This window comes from Pongo abelii, chromosome 1 (assembly GCF_028885655.2).
Source record: "Pongo abelii isolate AG06213 chromosome 1, NHGRI_mPonAbe1-v2.0_pri, whole genome shotgun sequence".
In the NCBI taxonomy this organism is placed as follows: Eukaryota; Metazoa; Chordata; class Mammalia; order Primates; family Hominidae; genus Pongo; species Pongo abelii.
Window position 1 is genome coordinate 70,633,151 of NC_071985.2, and position 17,960 is coordinate 70,651,110.

Below are 17,960 nucleotides of genomic sequence, written 5' to 3' on the forward strand. Positions count from 1 at the left end.
TTCTAAAAAACTCTCATTGACCATGTCTTAGAATACCCACATTTCAGCTTCACTTTGTTCTCCACAAAGCGATACAAAAGTCACTTGAAAAATCACCTTTATGTCCATAGTATGTTAGGCTTAGGAGTATTTCTTGAAAGAGTCCATCTCTTTTCAATCAATAATAAAAGGGAAGATAAGATAGTAAAATCCATCTGTAATCGTCTATTGCTCCACTGACCACAAAAACTTTACAAAGTTCTCAACTACTCACATGTCTGCACTACTTCAGAAAAATGGAATCTGAGCCAGAAACATGGATTAGTACATGTTCATACAGAAACAGAGACTTAATAGATAACGTTGAAACAACTAACTAGCCATTTTGGAAAACTAAAAAATTAGATCCCCAATGATGAATGCACCATTCAAAAATAAATTTCACATGGATCAAATACTTCAATATAAAACACCACAAAAGTAAAAAAAAAAAAAAACAAAAAAAAAAAAAAGTCATGTTTTCTTTTTTTCATAATCTTGGATGATTTCTAAGCATGACAAAAAAAAAACCTATAAGCAGCCAGGTGTGGTGGCTCATGCCTGTAATCCCAGCACTTTGGGAGGCTGAGGTGGGTGGATCACTTGAGGTCAGCAGTTAGAGACCAGCCTGGCTGACATGGTGAAACCCTGTCTCTACTAAAAATACAAAAATTGGCGAGGCATGGTGGTACATGCCCTGTAATCCCAGCTATTCAGGAGGCTGAGGCAGGAGAATTGCTTGAACCCAGGAGGCGGAGGCTGCAGTGAGCCAAGATCACGCCATTGTACTCCACTCCAGCCTGGGCAACAAAGCACGACTCCATCTCAAAAAACAAAAACAAAAACAAAAAAAAAAACACTATAACAATTAAAAGAATATTTGATATATAAAAACAAAACATGGCAAAGCATACATACATAAGCAAAGTCAAAAGACAAATCACTAGTTAGAAAATATTCAAAGTACATAATCAAAGGATTAATTTATTTAATATAGAAAAAGCTCTTAAAAATAATAACCACCAGATAAGGAATAAAAGTGAGCAAAGGATATGAACAGGGCTTTTAAAGAAAAAAAAAATACATGGTCAATAAATATGAAACAATTTCCCCATCTCACTTAAAATTCATGAGAACAAATTTATGCTATATGTATACTGCTTTTCACCCATCAAATCAGGAATTTTAAAAGACTGGTAAGATTATTGCCAAGAGTGTGGTGAAACAGTATAGTTAGGAATATAAATTGGCATAACATTTTTTAAAGGAAATTTGATAATACCTAAATTTTAAATGCAAAAGCCCTTCGACTTAGCAATTTCACTTTTAAGAATGTATCCTGGCCGGGCGCAGTGGCTCACGCCTGTAATCCCAGCACTTTGGGAGGTTGAGGCAGGCAGCGCACTAGGTCAGGAGTTCGAGACCAGCCTGACCAATATGGTGAAAGCCCGTCTCTACTAAAAATACAAAAATTAGCCAGGCATGGTGGCGCACACCTGTAATCCTAGCTACTCAGGAGGCAGAGACAGAAGAATCGCTTGAACCAGGGAGGCGGAGGTTGTAGTGAGCCAAGATCACGCCACTGCACTCCAACTTGGGCGACAGAGTGAGACTCCGTCTCAAAAAAAGAATGTATCCTATAGGTATACCAGTACAAGTAAGCAATGACGCTGTTTCAATGATGCTGTCTGTAGCACTGCTTGTAATACTGCAACTCTGGAAACAGCCTAAGTTTCCATCAATAAAGGACAAGTTAAATAAACTGCCAAGCATCTGTACAGCAGAAATAGTACACAGGTATTTAAAAGAATTACATATACTAAATGAAAAGGTATCTGAGACTTACAAAGTATAGAAGAAACAAATTGCAGAAGAGATCTCAAATATGATCCCACATGTAAAAAAAAAAAATGTTACTTGAGGGAGGAAGTATTACTTAATAACTTTCTATAGCGTTTGAATTTTTTCAATGAGTATATATTACTTTAAATGTAAAAAAAATTTATATGCATATTTGAGCAATTTGTTTAATAAAACCAAACCTTTTTTTTTTGTTTTTGGGACGGAGTCTTACTCTGTCACCCAGGCTGGAGTGCAGTGGTGTGGTCTCGGCTCACTGAAACCTCCGTCTCCCGGGTTCAAGCAATTCTACTGCCTCAGCCTCCTGAGTAGCTTGGATTACAGGCACCCACCACCACGCCCAGCTGATTTTTGTATTTTTAGTAGAGACAGGGTTTTCTCATGTTGGTCAAGCTAGTCTCGAACTCTTGACCTCAAGCGATCTGCCCGCCTCGGCCTCCCAAAGTGGTGGGATTACAGGAGTGAGCCACCGTGCCCGGCCATCTGGGAACTATATTACTCAACTAGAGTAACTTTGGTTTCTTTTTCTTTTATCACCACATCTGTATCAACTGTGTAGGCTGCCTGTATATGCAAGAAGATAATCTGCCTTATTACCACTAAACTGTTACAACATCATATTATCTTGTTTTAAATCAAGAGATAATTTCTGGTAGGAATATTAGAGGATTTCATGTAGATTATAATTCTCAGTTGATATACAACAGATTATAAAAGCTACCTTAGGAACTGGGACAGAAGAGTGGACAGCACTGCCAATAAGATAATACCTTTTTGAGGCCAGGCGCAGTGGCTCACGCCTGTAATATCAGCACTTTGGGAGGCCAAGGTGGGTGGATCACCTGAGGTCAGGAGTTCGAGACCAGCCTGACTAACATGGAGAAACCTCGTCTCTACTAAAAACACAAAATAAGCCAGGTGTGGTGGCGCATGGCTGTAATCCCAGCTACTTGGGAGGCTGAGGGAGGAGAATCGCTTGAACCTGGGAGGTGGAGGTTGCAGTGAGCCGAGATCGTGCCATTGCACTCCAGCCTGGGCAACAAGAGCAAAACTCCATCTCAAAAAAAAAAAAAAGATAATACCTTGATGAACACAGTGCTACATACACAGAAAGTGCTTTCATATTTGCTATCCTTGGCTTTCCATAAAAGGCAACCTAAGCACTGACAACCTGTAAGATTTGTCCAAAATCATTCACACAGGTAGGTCATCAGTCAATGACAATACATACAGTAAGACTTCAAGTCCTATTTTTTTTTTGAAGTCTGTAAATCTTCCAGTAGTTAAGACCATTTTTTTTTTTAAGAGATGGGGTCTCACTATGTTGCCCAGGCTGGACTCCAACTCCTAGACTCAAATGATCCTCCCAAGAAACTCAGACTATAGATGCAAGCCACCACATAGAACATGTTGATACAGTATTTCTGAGAACTGACATCACCTTTACAACAAAACCAGAGCCCCTATTAAGCATCCAGAATGCTACAGTAATCGAACACTGACCATTTCTTCTTGCATGTGCTTTGCTCTCCTCTTCTAGAAGCTGTAGATGTCTATTTAGTTTACCATCTTGATGAAGTTGCATCTCTAACAGTCATGTCATCTGACATTCCTTCAACTACTGTAACTGTATCTATGTTTGAAATGCCTTACCCGACATTGTCATGATGAGGATTACAAGTGGCAGCAGCAGACATCCCACACAACCCAGGTATACAATCATTTCTGACCAGCCGTCTGTTTTGGCAAACAGTGTTTTCACTCACAACTGCCAACTGCATAGATTTCTTCGTTTTGAGGTATTAAAGGTGGTCTTTCTAAATCCAGAAAACCTAGTTGTCTTTCATTTAACATTAAGTATGCAAGGCACTATTTTTAGTGCCAGAGGTTTAAAGGGAGCTGACTGAAAAAGGTTGAGATGTGCTGGTTTTGAAAAGGAAATGTCTTTATTATTTCCTACTACAACAATCCTCTCTGCCTTGTCACACTAGCATTTGTGACAGCATATGGTGGTGCATTTTTTTTTTTTTTTTTGAGACGGAGTCTCACACTGTTGCCCAGGCTGGAGTGCGGTGGCACGATCTCGGCTCACTGCAAGCTTCGCCTCCTGGGTTCATGCCATTCTCCTGCCTCAGCCTTCCAGTAGCTGGGACTACAGGCGCCCGCCCCCGCACCTGGCTAATTTTTTGTATTTTTAGTAGAGATGGGGCTTTACCGTGTTAGCCAGGATGGTCTTGATCTCCTGACCTCGTGATCTGCCCACCTTGGCCTCCCAAAATGCTGGGATTACAGGCGTGAGCCACCGCACCCGGCTTTTGGTGGTGCTACTTTTAATGCTTCTGGAACCCTCATTAACAAATACCTTCAGTGTGTGCCATTTCACAATGAATTTAACAATTTCCACCACCTCAGCAGCAGTAAAAGAAGGAAATACTGCCCAATCACCAAATGTATACCAATTACTGCTTGCTATTTGGCACTATCTGCTTCTATGCTTCATATCAAGTCCTTTGACTTGCTTCAATGTGCATGTGTCAAATTTAGAGCCACTTTTGTCCTCCTGGGCCCACTGGAGGGTCCCCTGCAAGGGCCACTACCCACCGGCTGCCAGGGCAGTTGGCTGGGCACTGAGAGGCTGTTGGAGCCTTATCTTCTTACTTACTTCTGGCCTTTCCAATTTGCTCTATACTCCTATCCATGAAAACCAACCACAAATCCATCTATACTACCTACCCCTCATCTTCTCTAAAAGCAAACAAAACACCACACACATAACACTATACTGTCTTAAAGTCTTTGCAAATGCATACCTCTGTGGATTGAAAGCCCTCTCCCAGTCTTCTTATCTCAAAGGCCAAACTCAAAATCTACTTCCGTGAGACTTTCCTCCATTCTAAAGCAAGGGCTCCCCCAATCCCATCGGTCTCTATTTGGTTACTATAACTCACTTAGCTCTTATTTATAACAAAGGATTTTTTCTATTTGGGTATCTTATGCATACCAACTTCAAGCTCCCTATTAACAAACCTGGTACCCTATCTTACATTTAGATCAAAGGTGCTTAACTGACACCAGATTATTAATCTGTTGGCTGGAAGGCTATCATCAAAAGACCGATAATAACAAGTCTTGGTAAGGATATGGAGAAATTGGAACCCTCATACATTGCTGGTGGGAACATAAGAAGGAGTAGCTATTTTGGAAAAGTACAGCAGTTCCTCAAAAAGTTAAACATACATTTACCATGACTCAGCAACTCAACTCTTACGTATATACCCAAGAGAACTGAAAACATATATTCCATAAGCTTCTACACAAATGTTCATAGCAGCATCATTCATAATAGCCAATCATTGTAAATAACTCCCCCAAAATAAATATCAACTGACAGATAAGCAAACTGTATCATACCTATACAATGAAATATTATTCAGCCACAAAAAAAAAAAAAATGAAGTACTGATACATATTAAAACATACTGCTCAGGAGGCTGAGGCAGGAAGATCACTTGAGGCCAGGAGATCGAGGCTACATGTGCTATAATCATGCCTGTGAATAGCCCCTGCACTCCAGCCTGGACAGCAGAGCAAGATTCCGCCTCAAATCAAAAAACCAAACAAACATGGAAAACATTATGCTAAGTGCAAGCAGCCACACACAAAGGCTACATGTTCTACGAATCCCCTTATAAGAAATGCCCAGATCAAGCAAATCCAAAGTGACAGGAAGTATATTAGTGGTTGCTAAAGGCTAAGAGAAGAGAGGAATGGGACTTCTTTCCAGAGTGATAAAAATGTTTTGAAATTAAACAGCAGTGATGGTTCCACAATCTTGTAAATATATTAGCAACCACTGAATTGTAAACTTTAAAATAGTGACTTTAATGGTACACAAATATATTACTAAAAAATTAAAAGGAATGGAGGCCTGACATGGTGGCTCATGCCTATAAAACCAGCACTTTGGGAGGTCGGGGCAACCAAATCACTTGCCAGAGTTCGAGACCAGCCTGGCCAACATGTTGAAGCCCCAACTCTATTAAAATACAAAAATTAGCCAGGCGTGGTAGCACATGCCTGTAATCCCAGCTACTCAGGAGGGTGAGGCAGGAAGATCACTTGAGCCTGGGAGGTGGAGGTTGCAGTAAGCCAAGACTGCACCACTCCAGCCCAGATGACAAAGCGAGACTGTCTCAAAAAAAAAAAAAAAAAATTAGGAGGAATGGAAGGAAAAAGGAAAAAGGAAGAGAAGGGGATGGGGGAAAAGGGAAGAAACAAAGAAGGAGGAAGAGGGGAAGAAAAAGGAGAAAAAGGGCTGAGCATGGTGGCCCACACCTGTAATCCCAGCACTTTGGGAGGCTAAAGTTGGTGGATTAACTGAGGTCAAAAGTTCGAGACCAGCTTGACCAACATAGTGAAATCCTGTCTCTACTAAAAATACAAAATTATCTGCGCTTGGTGACGCATGCTTGTAATCCTAGCTACTTGGGAGGCTGAAGCAAGAGAATGGCTTGAACCCAGGAGGCAGAGGTTGCAGTGAGCCAATATTGCACCATTGCACTCCACTCTGGGCAACAAAAGCAAAACTGTCTCAAAAAAAAAAAAAAAGAGAGAAAGAAAGGGCACCTAGACCAGGCTGGGCACGGTGGCTCATGCCCGTAATCCCAGAACTTTGGGATTACTCCCAAAGCACTTACTCCCCAAGGTGAATAAATGTTACAATATGTGAAGAAACATTTTCAAATTAGCATTATTCATATTAAACCAAAGAGGTTGTTACACTTCTTGATTTAAGCTAACCAATTCAATTTTTAACACCTGCACTAAAACCTGGATTGACTAAAACTTAATGAACTAGGACAATAAAGAACACTGAAAATACATAGAAATCAGAAGAATTTAGAATCTTTTTAAAAACTTGGGACGTAAAGAGAATGATCATACACAGCGACAGAAAGTTTCAATTAAAATAACTTTTCTGTGCCAAGAACTGCAAGGAATAAACAAGCATGAAGTTTCTAATGTGTGAGAATGCAGGCAAGGGAAACAAACTGTATTATCACTAAGTCCCTAAATCATTGAAGGAGAATTCTCCCCAGTATTGGCTCATCCTCCTTTGCATAAATTTCGCATTTTATATCACACTAAAACTAGCCCATATGCAATATAAATATGTCATATATAGCTAAGAGTCTAACAATAAACCTCATTATGCCAACTCAAGCAGCAACATTTACATTCCTGGTGGGATCCAGCTGTTGATATTTAAGTTTAATTAAATTTAGGTAGGAAAAACAAAACTGTTTCTTTATGAAAAGAGATGAAATGCCAAAGACAACCTGTCTCAGAAGGTTCTGCACCTATTTGTTAACTAAACAATCCTCAAATTTCAAATCCTGTTGAAATCAAACCTTTACAAATGTCACTGCAAAAATAAATACCCTGATGCAATAGATGACATTAATTAGAGTTGTGTTTACAAGTCTATCATTCATAATCATAAACCTTGACCTTAACAACAAAGGACTATCGTATTCCTCTTTGTAGTCAGGCATTAAGCAAACGTGGATACAAGAACTAATAAAACTCCCTAACTACTCCCCTCCCAAGATAGCTCAGTATTGAACTGGGTTAGGCACCCTGCTAATTACTCACATTTTACTCATTACATCTATAATAAGAGTAGTTAATTATAAGAATATTACACTGTGATAAATCTAATTATGTGTATGATTTTGGAGGTTTTGTCATTCACTTAACGTGGAGCTCCATAATGGCAAACAAATCCGTACTGATCACTGCTATAGCCCAAGCACCCAGCGGGGGACCTCAGCAATTATTGGTAGGTTAGGTGACTGAATGAATGGTCTCTAAAACACAGCAGATACCAACAGATGTCCACCGAATTAATTAACAAGAAAGGACTTATTGTCTAATTGCTTTGTTACTAGACATATAAAACTCTATCAATACCCATTTACAATAAAGAATTAAACAGATGGCAATACTTATTCTATAACACTGTGTTTGTTCTCTATTTCACTAATTCACCTAAAAAAAAAAAATTAAGCCTCACCATTACTAGGTGTCTCTAGGGACTCCTTTGCAGGGTTTCTCTGGTCTTCATCTTCCTCAGGATTTTCCCTGGACTTTGACAGCCGGTTTCTTAGAGACATCTTCTCTTCACCCACCATCGTATTGTCTAGGAAAGAAGGTGTAAAAAGCTTTTGTATTAGTCCGTTTTCACACTGCTATAAAGACACTACCTGAGACTGGGTAATTTATAAAGGAAAGAGGTTTAACTGTCTCACAGTTCCGCATGGCTGGAAAGGCCTCAGGAAACTTACAATCATGGCAGAAGACCAAGGGGAGGCAAGGCATGTCTTACGTGGCAGCAGGAGAGACAGAGCAAGGAAGTGCCACATTTAAAACCATCAGCTCTCATGAGAACTCCCTCACTATCACGAGAACAGCATGGGGGAAACTGCCCCCATGATCCAATCACCTCCCACCAGGTCCCTCCCTCGACACGTGGTGATTACAGTTCGAGGTGAGATTTGTGTGGGGACACAGAAGCAAACCATCATATCAGCTTTGAACTAAGCATCTGGCTTACGTGAATTTCACAATACCACTATATTTAGGAGAGGTAAAATCTGATGATATATTCTCTTCCTTTTGCATTAATCATTTCAAAGCATTTTCTGGGTACAAGATACTCAAGATAACAAATTTGAAGAAATCAGGTCCTATAAAATAATTTGAATGGTTTCAAAGCCCCTTTTTAAACATAGACCCCACTCTTAAAGAACAACTTAGTTGAACAAAGCATTAAGTATGTAAAAAAAAAAAAATAAGGATTAAATAGTAACAGGTAACTACAAAGATGCCACAGGGTGGAGTATGATTTAATAACAAAGTCAATGGTAAAAACAATACCTTAAACTCAGAGACAGCAGAGATTAGCAGAAGATGTAAAGGTTTCACAGAAAAGAAGATATTTTAGACACAGTCTTGAAGGATGAGAACTGTGCATTCCATGTGCAAGAAAGGATTAAAACAAGGACCTTATAAGCCCGGTTCAGGGAACCATGACGGAATTGAACTACAACAAAAACAAGTTTTTGTTAAGTATCTACTAAGTGCAAGGACCCTGCCAGGTGCATTAAGTTTTCTCATTTAATCTTCATAACAATTCTGAAAAAAATTACCCTCAGTTTTCACAAGAGAAAACAATAATTTAAAGTAGTTACTATCAGTGTCCTCCATCCATGTACCAGGAATACACCTGCAGTTGAACAAGCTGAGTTTATAGGAACGCACACCACAGCCCCAGGTACTAGAGTCTGCTTTTCTTCTCATTACAGTAACTTGCCCAAGACCACACAGCTAACGACAGAGCCAGACTGGAACTGGCATTAATTGGATCCAAACTACAAAGAGCACTAACTACTGGGGGAAAAAAGTTGGTAACGGAGAAATGTGATGAGGGAAAAGACTAGAAAGGAGGACAGGAGTCATACTATAAAGGCCTAAGAAATTAGAAGTTTTTCAGGAAGGCAGTAGTGAGACACTTTAAGCACTAAAAAACATGATCAAAGATCAATATCAAGATAGTACAAGGTTTACTCTAAAGCCATGTGTTTCACTAGTTGGGCATGGTGGCACCCAGCTGTAGTCCCAGCTACTTGGGAGGCTCAGGCGGGAGGATCACTTGAACCCAGGAGTTTGAGTCTGGTGTAGGCAACATAGCAAGACCACATCTCAAAATTATTTATTTATTTATTTATTTATTTATTTATTGAGAAGGAATATCGCTTTGCCCAGGCGGGAGTGCAATGGCGCAATCTCAGCTCACTGCAACCTCCGCCTCCTGGGTTCGGGCAATTCTCCTGCCTCAGCCTCCCGAGTAGCTGAGATTACAGGTGCCTGCCACCACAGGTGGCTAATTTTTGTATTTTAGTAGAGACAGGGTTTCACCATGTTGGTCATGCTGGTCTCGAATTTCTGACCTCAAATTATCTACCCGCCTCTGCCTCCCAAAGTGCTGGGCTTACAGGTGGCATGAGCCACCGCACCCGGCCAAAAAAAAATTTTAAATAAAAAGTAAAGCAGTGTTTCACTATGTGATAAAGTTTTCAAGAGTCTAAAGCAAGAAGAAAACAACTGTGAAATACTCATTACATTATTTTAAAGCTACATATATTTAAATTCTGAGACTACAGTCTTTCTTAATTTTTATATTAAAATATCCTTTTCTGTATAAAAGGATGAAATATAGTACGTGGTGGGTTTGGTTGTTTTTCAACTATCACAGCTTGGCAAAGTAAAAATCTGACAAATCTAGATCAGCTTTCTTCTAATTATTTCTGAAATCAAACAAATGAAACAATTGTGGAACAGCAGATGAATATATGAAGTAGAAATGTTATGATATCATAAGATCTAATTAAGAGGAACTTAAGGGAAAAGTCAGGGCTAATTAGTCACAAGACGATGCCCAACTTACAATGGTCCAATTCTGTGTAAAAGTGACAGAGGAAGCCACAAGAGCATCTATCTCTTCATCAGAAATGATGAGAGAAGTGAGAACTGAAAACTAAACTTTGAGGGATGGCCTCAAAGTAGAAGAAATCAGGCAAGAGAAAGAAAGATGCAAAAGGAACCAAGATGTTTCAGTAAGAGGAATTTTACAAGGAATAATGGGAATTTTTTTTTTCTGGCCAGATGAACAGAGACTTTTTTTTTCTGGCCAGATGATGGGGAATTTAAAGTAGATACTCTTTTAAAGAGCATATAGCAAAAGTTTAAAGTATAAAAGACAGCAAAATGAGGCCAGGTGCAGTGGTTCACGCCTGTAATCCCAGCACTTTGGGAGGCTGAGGTGGGCAGATCATGAAGTCAGGAGGTCAAGACCATCCTGGCTAATACAGTGAAACCCCGTCTCTACTAAAAATACAAAAAAAAAAAAAATTAGCCGGGCATGGGGGCGGGTGCCTGTAGTCCCAGCTACTTAGGAGGCTGAGGCAGGAGAATGGCATGAACCCAGGAGGCGGAGCTTGCAGTGAGCTGAGATCACGCCACTGCACTCCAGCCTGGGTGACAGAGCAAGACTCCATCTCAAAAAAAAAAAAAAGACAGCAAAATGATTAAAAAATAAATGCCAGATTAAAGTTTATTACCCAAGCCCTATGAAACAGTATAGCACAGTGCAATATTTCTCAAAGTAGAATAATAACAGCTGATTTTTTTTTGTGCTTATGTGTTTTACATGTATTATTTTCATCTCAATAGAATCAAGACAGATACTACTGTTATTTTCCAAATATTATTTGGCCACCATGCTGTCCCATATACTCTTCCCTGTCTATAGAAAGCTATTTCTCCTCTGTCCTTTTTTATGTAGCTAACTCCTACTCAAGCCTTCAAAGAATCACAGCTGCAGCAGTAATAGATTAATACCAAAGTTCTGATTTAATGAGCACCTATTATGTACCTCTAGGCACTGTGCTGCTAAACTTTTTACATTACATTTAATCTTTACAACCTAAGATAAGTATTATCTTCATTTTACAGATGAGTTTAGGGAAGTGATTTAACTTGTCCCAAATCATGTAATTCTCCAACAGCAGAACTAGACTTCAAAACAAAGACTATCAATTTTACAACCTGCCCTCTAATCGCTAAACCGCCTCCAACTCACACCCTCTGAAGTTTCCTTTACCACCACCTCTCATCTCATCCTCTCTGCGGTCCCACTACACTGAGCATCCTGTCACATGTTACATTGTCCTATAATCAGAGAGCAATACTCTCTTATCTCTTACATTAGGCTTAAGTTCTCAAAGATAGGGATTACATAGTATTTTCTGTAAGACTCCCCCAAATCTAGTGTGGAGTACCTGGAGTACAACAGGCAGGCGTTAAGAAAGAAAGTGAATGTATCAGTTAATATGTAACCAATTATTCTAAGCACAAGACAGTCCCCAACTTATGATGGTTCAATTTAAAATTTTTCAACTTTATGATGGTGCAAAAGCAACATGCATTCTGTGGAAATCATATTTTGAGTACTCATACAACTATTCTGTTTTTCACTTTCAGTATAGTATTCAATAAACTACATGAGATAATGAACACTTTATTGTAAAATAGTCTGTGTTCAATAATTTTGCCCAACTGTAGGCTAACATTAAGTGTTTGGAGCATATTTAAGGTACACTAGGCTAAAAATATCCAAAAAAAATTTAGCCCGGCGTGGCAGCAAGCACCTGTAATCCCATCTACTCAGGAGGCTGAGGCAGGAAAATCACTTGAACCCAGGAGGCAAAGGTCGCAGTGAACACAGGTCGCACCGCTGCACTCCAGCCCAGACAACAGAGTGAGACCCTGTCTCCAAAAGAAGAAATATAAAAAGGGGGTCCTTGGTAATAAGACGAGGAGCCATCAAGCTACTCTAGAGGAAACCTTACATCAAAAGCTAAAACAGGGCCAGGCATGGTGGATTACACCTGTAATCCCAGCACTTTGGGAGGCCGAGGTGGGCAGATCACGAGGTCAGGAGATCGAGACCATCCTGGCTAGCCCAGCATGGTGAAACCTCGTCTCTACTAAAAATACGAAAAATTAGCCAGGTGTGGTGGCAGGCACCTGTAGTCCCAGCTACTCGGAAGGCTGAGGCAGAAGAATCGCTTGAACCTGGAGGTGGAGGTTGCAGGGAACCTCGATCACGCCATTGCACTCAACATAAGTTAGATCAAGTCACTTCACAACTTAAACCCCTTCAAACATCTTAAGTCCTTACCACGATCTAGTAACTCCTGCATTGCCTACCACTCACCACCACCCCCTTAAACACCATCAATCTTTTTTTTTTTTTTTTTTTTTTGAGACAGAGTTTCGCTCTTGTTGGTCAGACTGGAGTGCAAAGGCACGATCTCGGCTCACCACAACCTCCGCCTCCTGGGTTCAAGCAATTCTCCCGCCTCAGCCTCTAGAGCAGCTGGGGTTACAGGCCACCACACCCAGCTAATTTTGTATTTTTAGTAGAGATGCGGTCTCGAACTCCCAACTTCAGGTGATCCACCTGCCTTGGCCTCCCAAAGTGCTGGGATTACAGGTGTGAGCCACCGCATCTGGCTTTTTTTTTTTTTTGAGACAGAGTCATGCCATGTCGCCCAGGCTGAAGTGCAGTGGCATGATCTTGGCTGTCTCATTTTCTCTACTCATTACTTTGGCCTTCTACTGTTTCTTAAACAAGCGCACCGGCTCACACCTGTAATCCCAGCACTTTGGGAGGCCAAGGCGGGTGGATCACGAGGTCAGGAGCTCTAGACCAGCCTGGCCAAGATGATGAAACCCCGTCTCTACTAAAAATACAAAAAATTAGCCAGGGGTGGTGGCAAGTGCCTGTAATCCCAGCTACTCGGGAGGCCGAAGCAGAGAATTGCTTGAACTCAGGAGGCAGAGGTTGCAGTGAGCCGAGATCGTGCCACCGCACTCCAGCCTGGGTGACAGAGCTAGACTCCGTCTCAAAAAAAAAAAAGAAAAGAAAAGTAGGACAGGACATGGGATATTTCACAATTGGGGGACATTAATAGCTATGATTTGATTACATGCACAGTTTTAGGAGGAAGGACAAATAAATATATTGGAGTACGCTGCAAGTAAGTTGAGGAAGTGAAAACAGTGATCATAAGACTAGTCTCTCAAGAGGTCTAGCAGTGAAGGAAATCTCTAGTATTTAGGAAGCAGGTAACAAAGTGCTGAGTGCAGTAGGTGTAGCACATATCTCATTTAACATGTCCATTTTTAAAGATGCAGGAGATTCAGAAATGCTAACAAACTTGTTCAAAGTCACAGGTAACATAAAGCTATTCCCCGCCCAGGTAACAAAGCTAAGTAGACAGCTATTTATACAACACACTGATTGAAAAAGAATTTCTTAAGAATCTAATCTGTGCACGCAATTACATAATGTTCAGTGTGATAAGCATCTAACTTATCTTAAGAAAGCAAAACAAAAAGAAATGATTTGAGAAACAAATGAACTTGGAAAGACATGTCAACTTTACCCTGCCTCAGTGTTCCCATTAATAAAGCTTTCAAAAGAGCCCATAAATCTGTATCACAAATACTGAGTGCCTACTCCAGGTAAAGAACTTTGCCATATCACCCTTAGATTCAGTGGGGGAAAAGGGACACAACTGTGGATAGAATTTACAATCCAGAGCAAAAAAATTTTCCCTCTGGCACCCAAAGGTTTGCCCTAACACAATGCTACAACTTTTACATATCACAGAACTAGATCATTAAGTAATTAGCAAAACTAAAGAGCAAGAACAAATTCTCATTTACATCTGTATGGTTAGTATAATCTCTTATTAACCAATGTGGCAAAAAAATGCAAAACAAAGCCATCCTCTTAGAAAAATGGAACTTGGCTGGTCTTTGTTAAAAACTTCTTCCCATAGGAAAAAGGGACTCTTCCCTGGTTAATACAGTAGTTCTCCCATATCCATGGGGGATACGGTCCAAGACTCCCAGTGGATGCCTAGAACTGTGAATAACAGTGAACCCAATACACGTTGTTTTTTCCTATATACCTATTATAAAGTTTCATTTACAGGCCGGGCACAGTGGCTCACGCCTGTAATCCCACCACTTTGGGAGGCCAAGGCAGACCGATCATCTGAGATCAGACTGATCATCTGAGATCAGGAGTTTGAGACCAGTCTGGCCAACACAGTGAAACCCTCCCTGTCTCTATTAAAAATACAAAAACTAGCTGGGCGAGCCCAGCGCGGTGGCTCACGCCTGTAATCCCAGCACTTTGGGAGGCTGAGGCGGGCGGATCACCTGAGGTCGGAAGTTCGAGACCAGCCTGACCAGTAAGATCTGATCAGTCTTTACTAAAAAAAAAAAGAAAAAAAGAAAAAAATTAGCCGGGTGTGGTGGCACATGCCTGTAATCCCAGCTACTTGGGAGGCTGAGGCAGGAGAATCGCTTGAACCCGGGAGGCAGAGGTTGCGGTGAGCCAAGATCGTGCCATTCCAGCCTGGGCAACAAGCACCAAACTCCATCTCAAAAAAAAAAAAAAAAAAAAAAGTAGCCAGGCGTGGTGGGACAGGCCTGTAATCCCAGCTACTTGGAAGGCTGGGGCATGAAAATCGCTTGAACCTGGGAGGCAAAGTTTCAAAAAGTTAGGCACAGTAAGAGATTAACAATGTATTGTATTAAAATTCACTTGAACATGGTATCTCTTGAAATGTCTTATTGTACTCTGTTTCGCACCTCAGGTAGCTGAAACTACAGAAAGCGGTTAAGTGGGGATCACTGTGTTTCTCATTCAAAAGTTCCTTCCTCTGTCCACCAACTTATTCATTCTTTTTTTGGGCCAAGTGCTGGACCAGACCCTGAGAATTAAGAGATAAGATAGGCTAAACCAGCCTTCATGAAATGCAGTAGCAGAGGAAACAAAGCAACTAATTCATTACAATTAATGATCAACTTCTGCTAAGGAGAATAAAGAGTTCATGGAGGGCTTAATGGGGATGGGGTGATTTCCAGAGGAAGTGATATGTGGGCTGATATCTGAGGCAGGTATAAGAGTTGGAGGGAGGGAGAGAATACAGCATTAGAGGTGGAGGAAACTCCTAAAAGCCAAGAGATAGGAAAGAAAATGAAGCTTTCCAGTAACAAAAATAAAGCCAGTGTGGCATGAACCTGGAAAGCCAGAAGGAAAGTGGGCCAAATGAACCAGAGATAGAAAGAGTGTGCTCACTCAATAGGTCTTTATCCTAAAAGATTGCGAAACCTCAGATGCCTTCTAAGCATATGATTCACTAAAACACGTGCATTTCTAAACGATAATTCAGTGCCACAGAGCTCCTTCCAAAACCCATTCTCACACCCAGACAACGCACACACTTCCTTACAAGTCATTCATTGACACCGCCCAACTTTTAAAAAGCCAAAAAAAAAAAAAAAAAAGCTTCAAATTGAATTCTACTTCAAGGAAGAGGAAACCAAGTAGGCTGAAAAAAAGAAAAAAGTGGTTTAAACAGGTGGCAGCCACTTAAATATTAAAAAGTGACCAACAGGCCAGGCGCGGTGGCTCACGCCTGTAATCCCAGCACTTTGGGAGGCCGAAGCGGGCGGATCACTTGAGGTCAGGAGTTCGAGACCAGCCTGGTCCAACATGGTGAAACCCTGTCTCTACTAAAACTACAAAAATTACCTGGGCGTGGTGGCGCACGCCTGTAATCCCAGCTACTCGGGAGGCTGAGGCAGGAGAATCGCTTGAACCCGAGAGGCAGAAGTTGCAGTGAGCCGAGATTGCGCCACTGCACTCCAGCCTTGCGACACAGCGAGACTCCGTCTCAAACAAACAAAGTGACCAACGAACTTAACCTAAATATAAATACGGAGAATAAAGTTTATATAGTTGTTTCTCACTTAGAAATAACCTTTCAATATACATATTATTTAAATTACATGACCATTAACACTTAGGGAAAACAGAAACTTACCTACATCCTAATATTTTAAAATAAAACATGAGCTTGATTAAAGGTTCTGGTGCCCCTACAGATTTTCATGTCTTGCTAATACCATCCTTCCCTTCACACATTTTCTCTAAATCATTAAAAAGCTGACTTCCTGAGTGCATTTTTGGTTTCGCTTTTTAAAGAATAAAATGTCTTCTAATTCCTAACTTTCTTTACTACTGACTTGAGAGATGCCACGAGATTTGGGGAACACCAAACCAGCGTGCAGGGTTTAAAAGGCTGCCCGTGACCCGGACGCCTGACGGTAACTTTCCCGCCCTCTCCTCCCCAACTCCGCTGCAGTCGCTGAGCCTCGCCTTCTTCGCAGCACAGCCCAGGACAAGGCCGGGCCGGAGCTGCTGCCGCCACCGCTTCTCCCTTCCCCGCGGGCTGAGGCCGGTGGACCCAAGCGGGAAGCGAGGAGAGGCGCGGGAGCACCACCGTTACCTGAGGCCCGCGCGCCGCAGCGGGCACTTCGGCCAAGAGAGCAGAGCCGGGAAACGGTCACAGAGCACCCAGTAGTAAGGTCGACTCCGGGAAGCTCTCCTGGCGCCCAGGGCCCGCAACGTCGCCTGCTGAGCTAAAGGGCCGGACTGCCCGGCCCCTACGCCCCCTGCCTCCGATCACCGCTGCGTCACGCGCAGGGCCACCTCCGGCTGAGCATCCTATTGGTGGTCAGGCTCCGCCCACCGCCCCGAGGTTGCCAGGCTCCGCCCGCCGCCCCGCCCCTTCCCGGGCGCGCGGGTCCCCGGCGCCAGTGCTCTCAGGCTGGCCCTGGCAACATGCCAAGGAAGCTTCTCACCCGGATATCATGACACCGGCGACAACATCTTGCTTGACACTTCCACCCCAGCGGTAGAATGTGCAGCCAAAACGGGACTGCGACAACTCCCTGCAAGTCCGAAACGGCACCCTGCGTGGTAGCATGGAGCTGCAGGGACGTTTGGCTCCTAGGCCGACTGGAAGAAGCCGCTTCTGGAGCTGTGGATCATTGCAGTTTGAACTGACCATCCAGGAACAACGTAGAACTAGCCAGAAGCAAGAATCGCCGGCTTATCTGCACACCAAGATTCGTGCCTTTATCAGGAGATTCCTTACGCTTTGAAAACCAGCGTCCTTCAGCAACATTCAAACTAGATAAGGGGACAAAACCTGCACCAAATAATAAAACACACCAAATAATGGAACGACTAAGTAATATTTAAGGGCCCTTGAGGCCGGGTGCGGTGGCTCACGCCTGTAATCCCAACACTTTGGGAGGCCGAGGTGGCTGGGTCACCTGAGGTTAGGATCGAGACCAGCCTGACCAACATGGTGAAACCCCGTCTCTACTAAATACAAAAAATTAGCCGGGCGTGGTGGCGCGCGCCTGTAATCCCAGCTATTCGGGAGGCTGAGGCAGGAGGATTGCTTGAACCCGGAAGCCAGAGGTTGCAGTGAGCCTAGATTGTGCCATTGCACTCCAGCCTGGGCAATAAGAGCGAAACTCCTTCTCAAAAAAGTTTTAAAAATAGACAAAGGGCCCTCGTGACT

The 17,960-nt window shown here is 42.1% G+C and overlaps 1 protein-coding gene and 1 pseudogene across 1 annotated transcript in view; both read right to left on the reverse strand.

The window, feature by feature from the left end:
- The window catches only part of SOAT1 (sterol O-acyltransferase 1), a 62,460-nt gene extending 44,854 nt beyond the window's left edge, over positions 1-17,606 (reverse strand). The window contains exons 1-2 of the mRNA XM_024252709.3: positions 16,875-17,606; positions 7,955-8,080 (exon numbers count right to left, since the gene is read on the reverse strand). Coding sequence (XP_024108477.1) covers positions 7,955-8,072 — 118 coding nt within the window. The 5' untranslated portion in view covers positions 8,073-8,080; positions 16,875-17,606. The remainder of the gene's footprint in view (positions 1-7,954; positions 8,081-16,874) is intronic.
- On the reverse strand, positions 1,048-5,124 carry LOC100444049 (mitochondrial fission factor-like; annotated as a pseudogene).
- Positions 17,607-17,960: the final 354 nt, after the last annotated feature.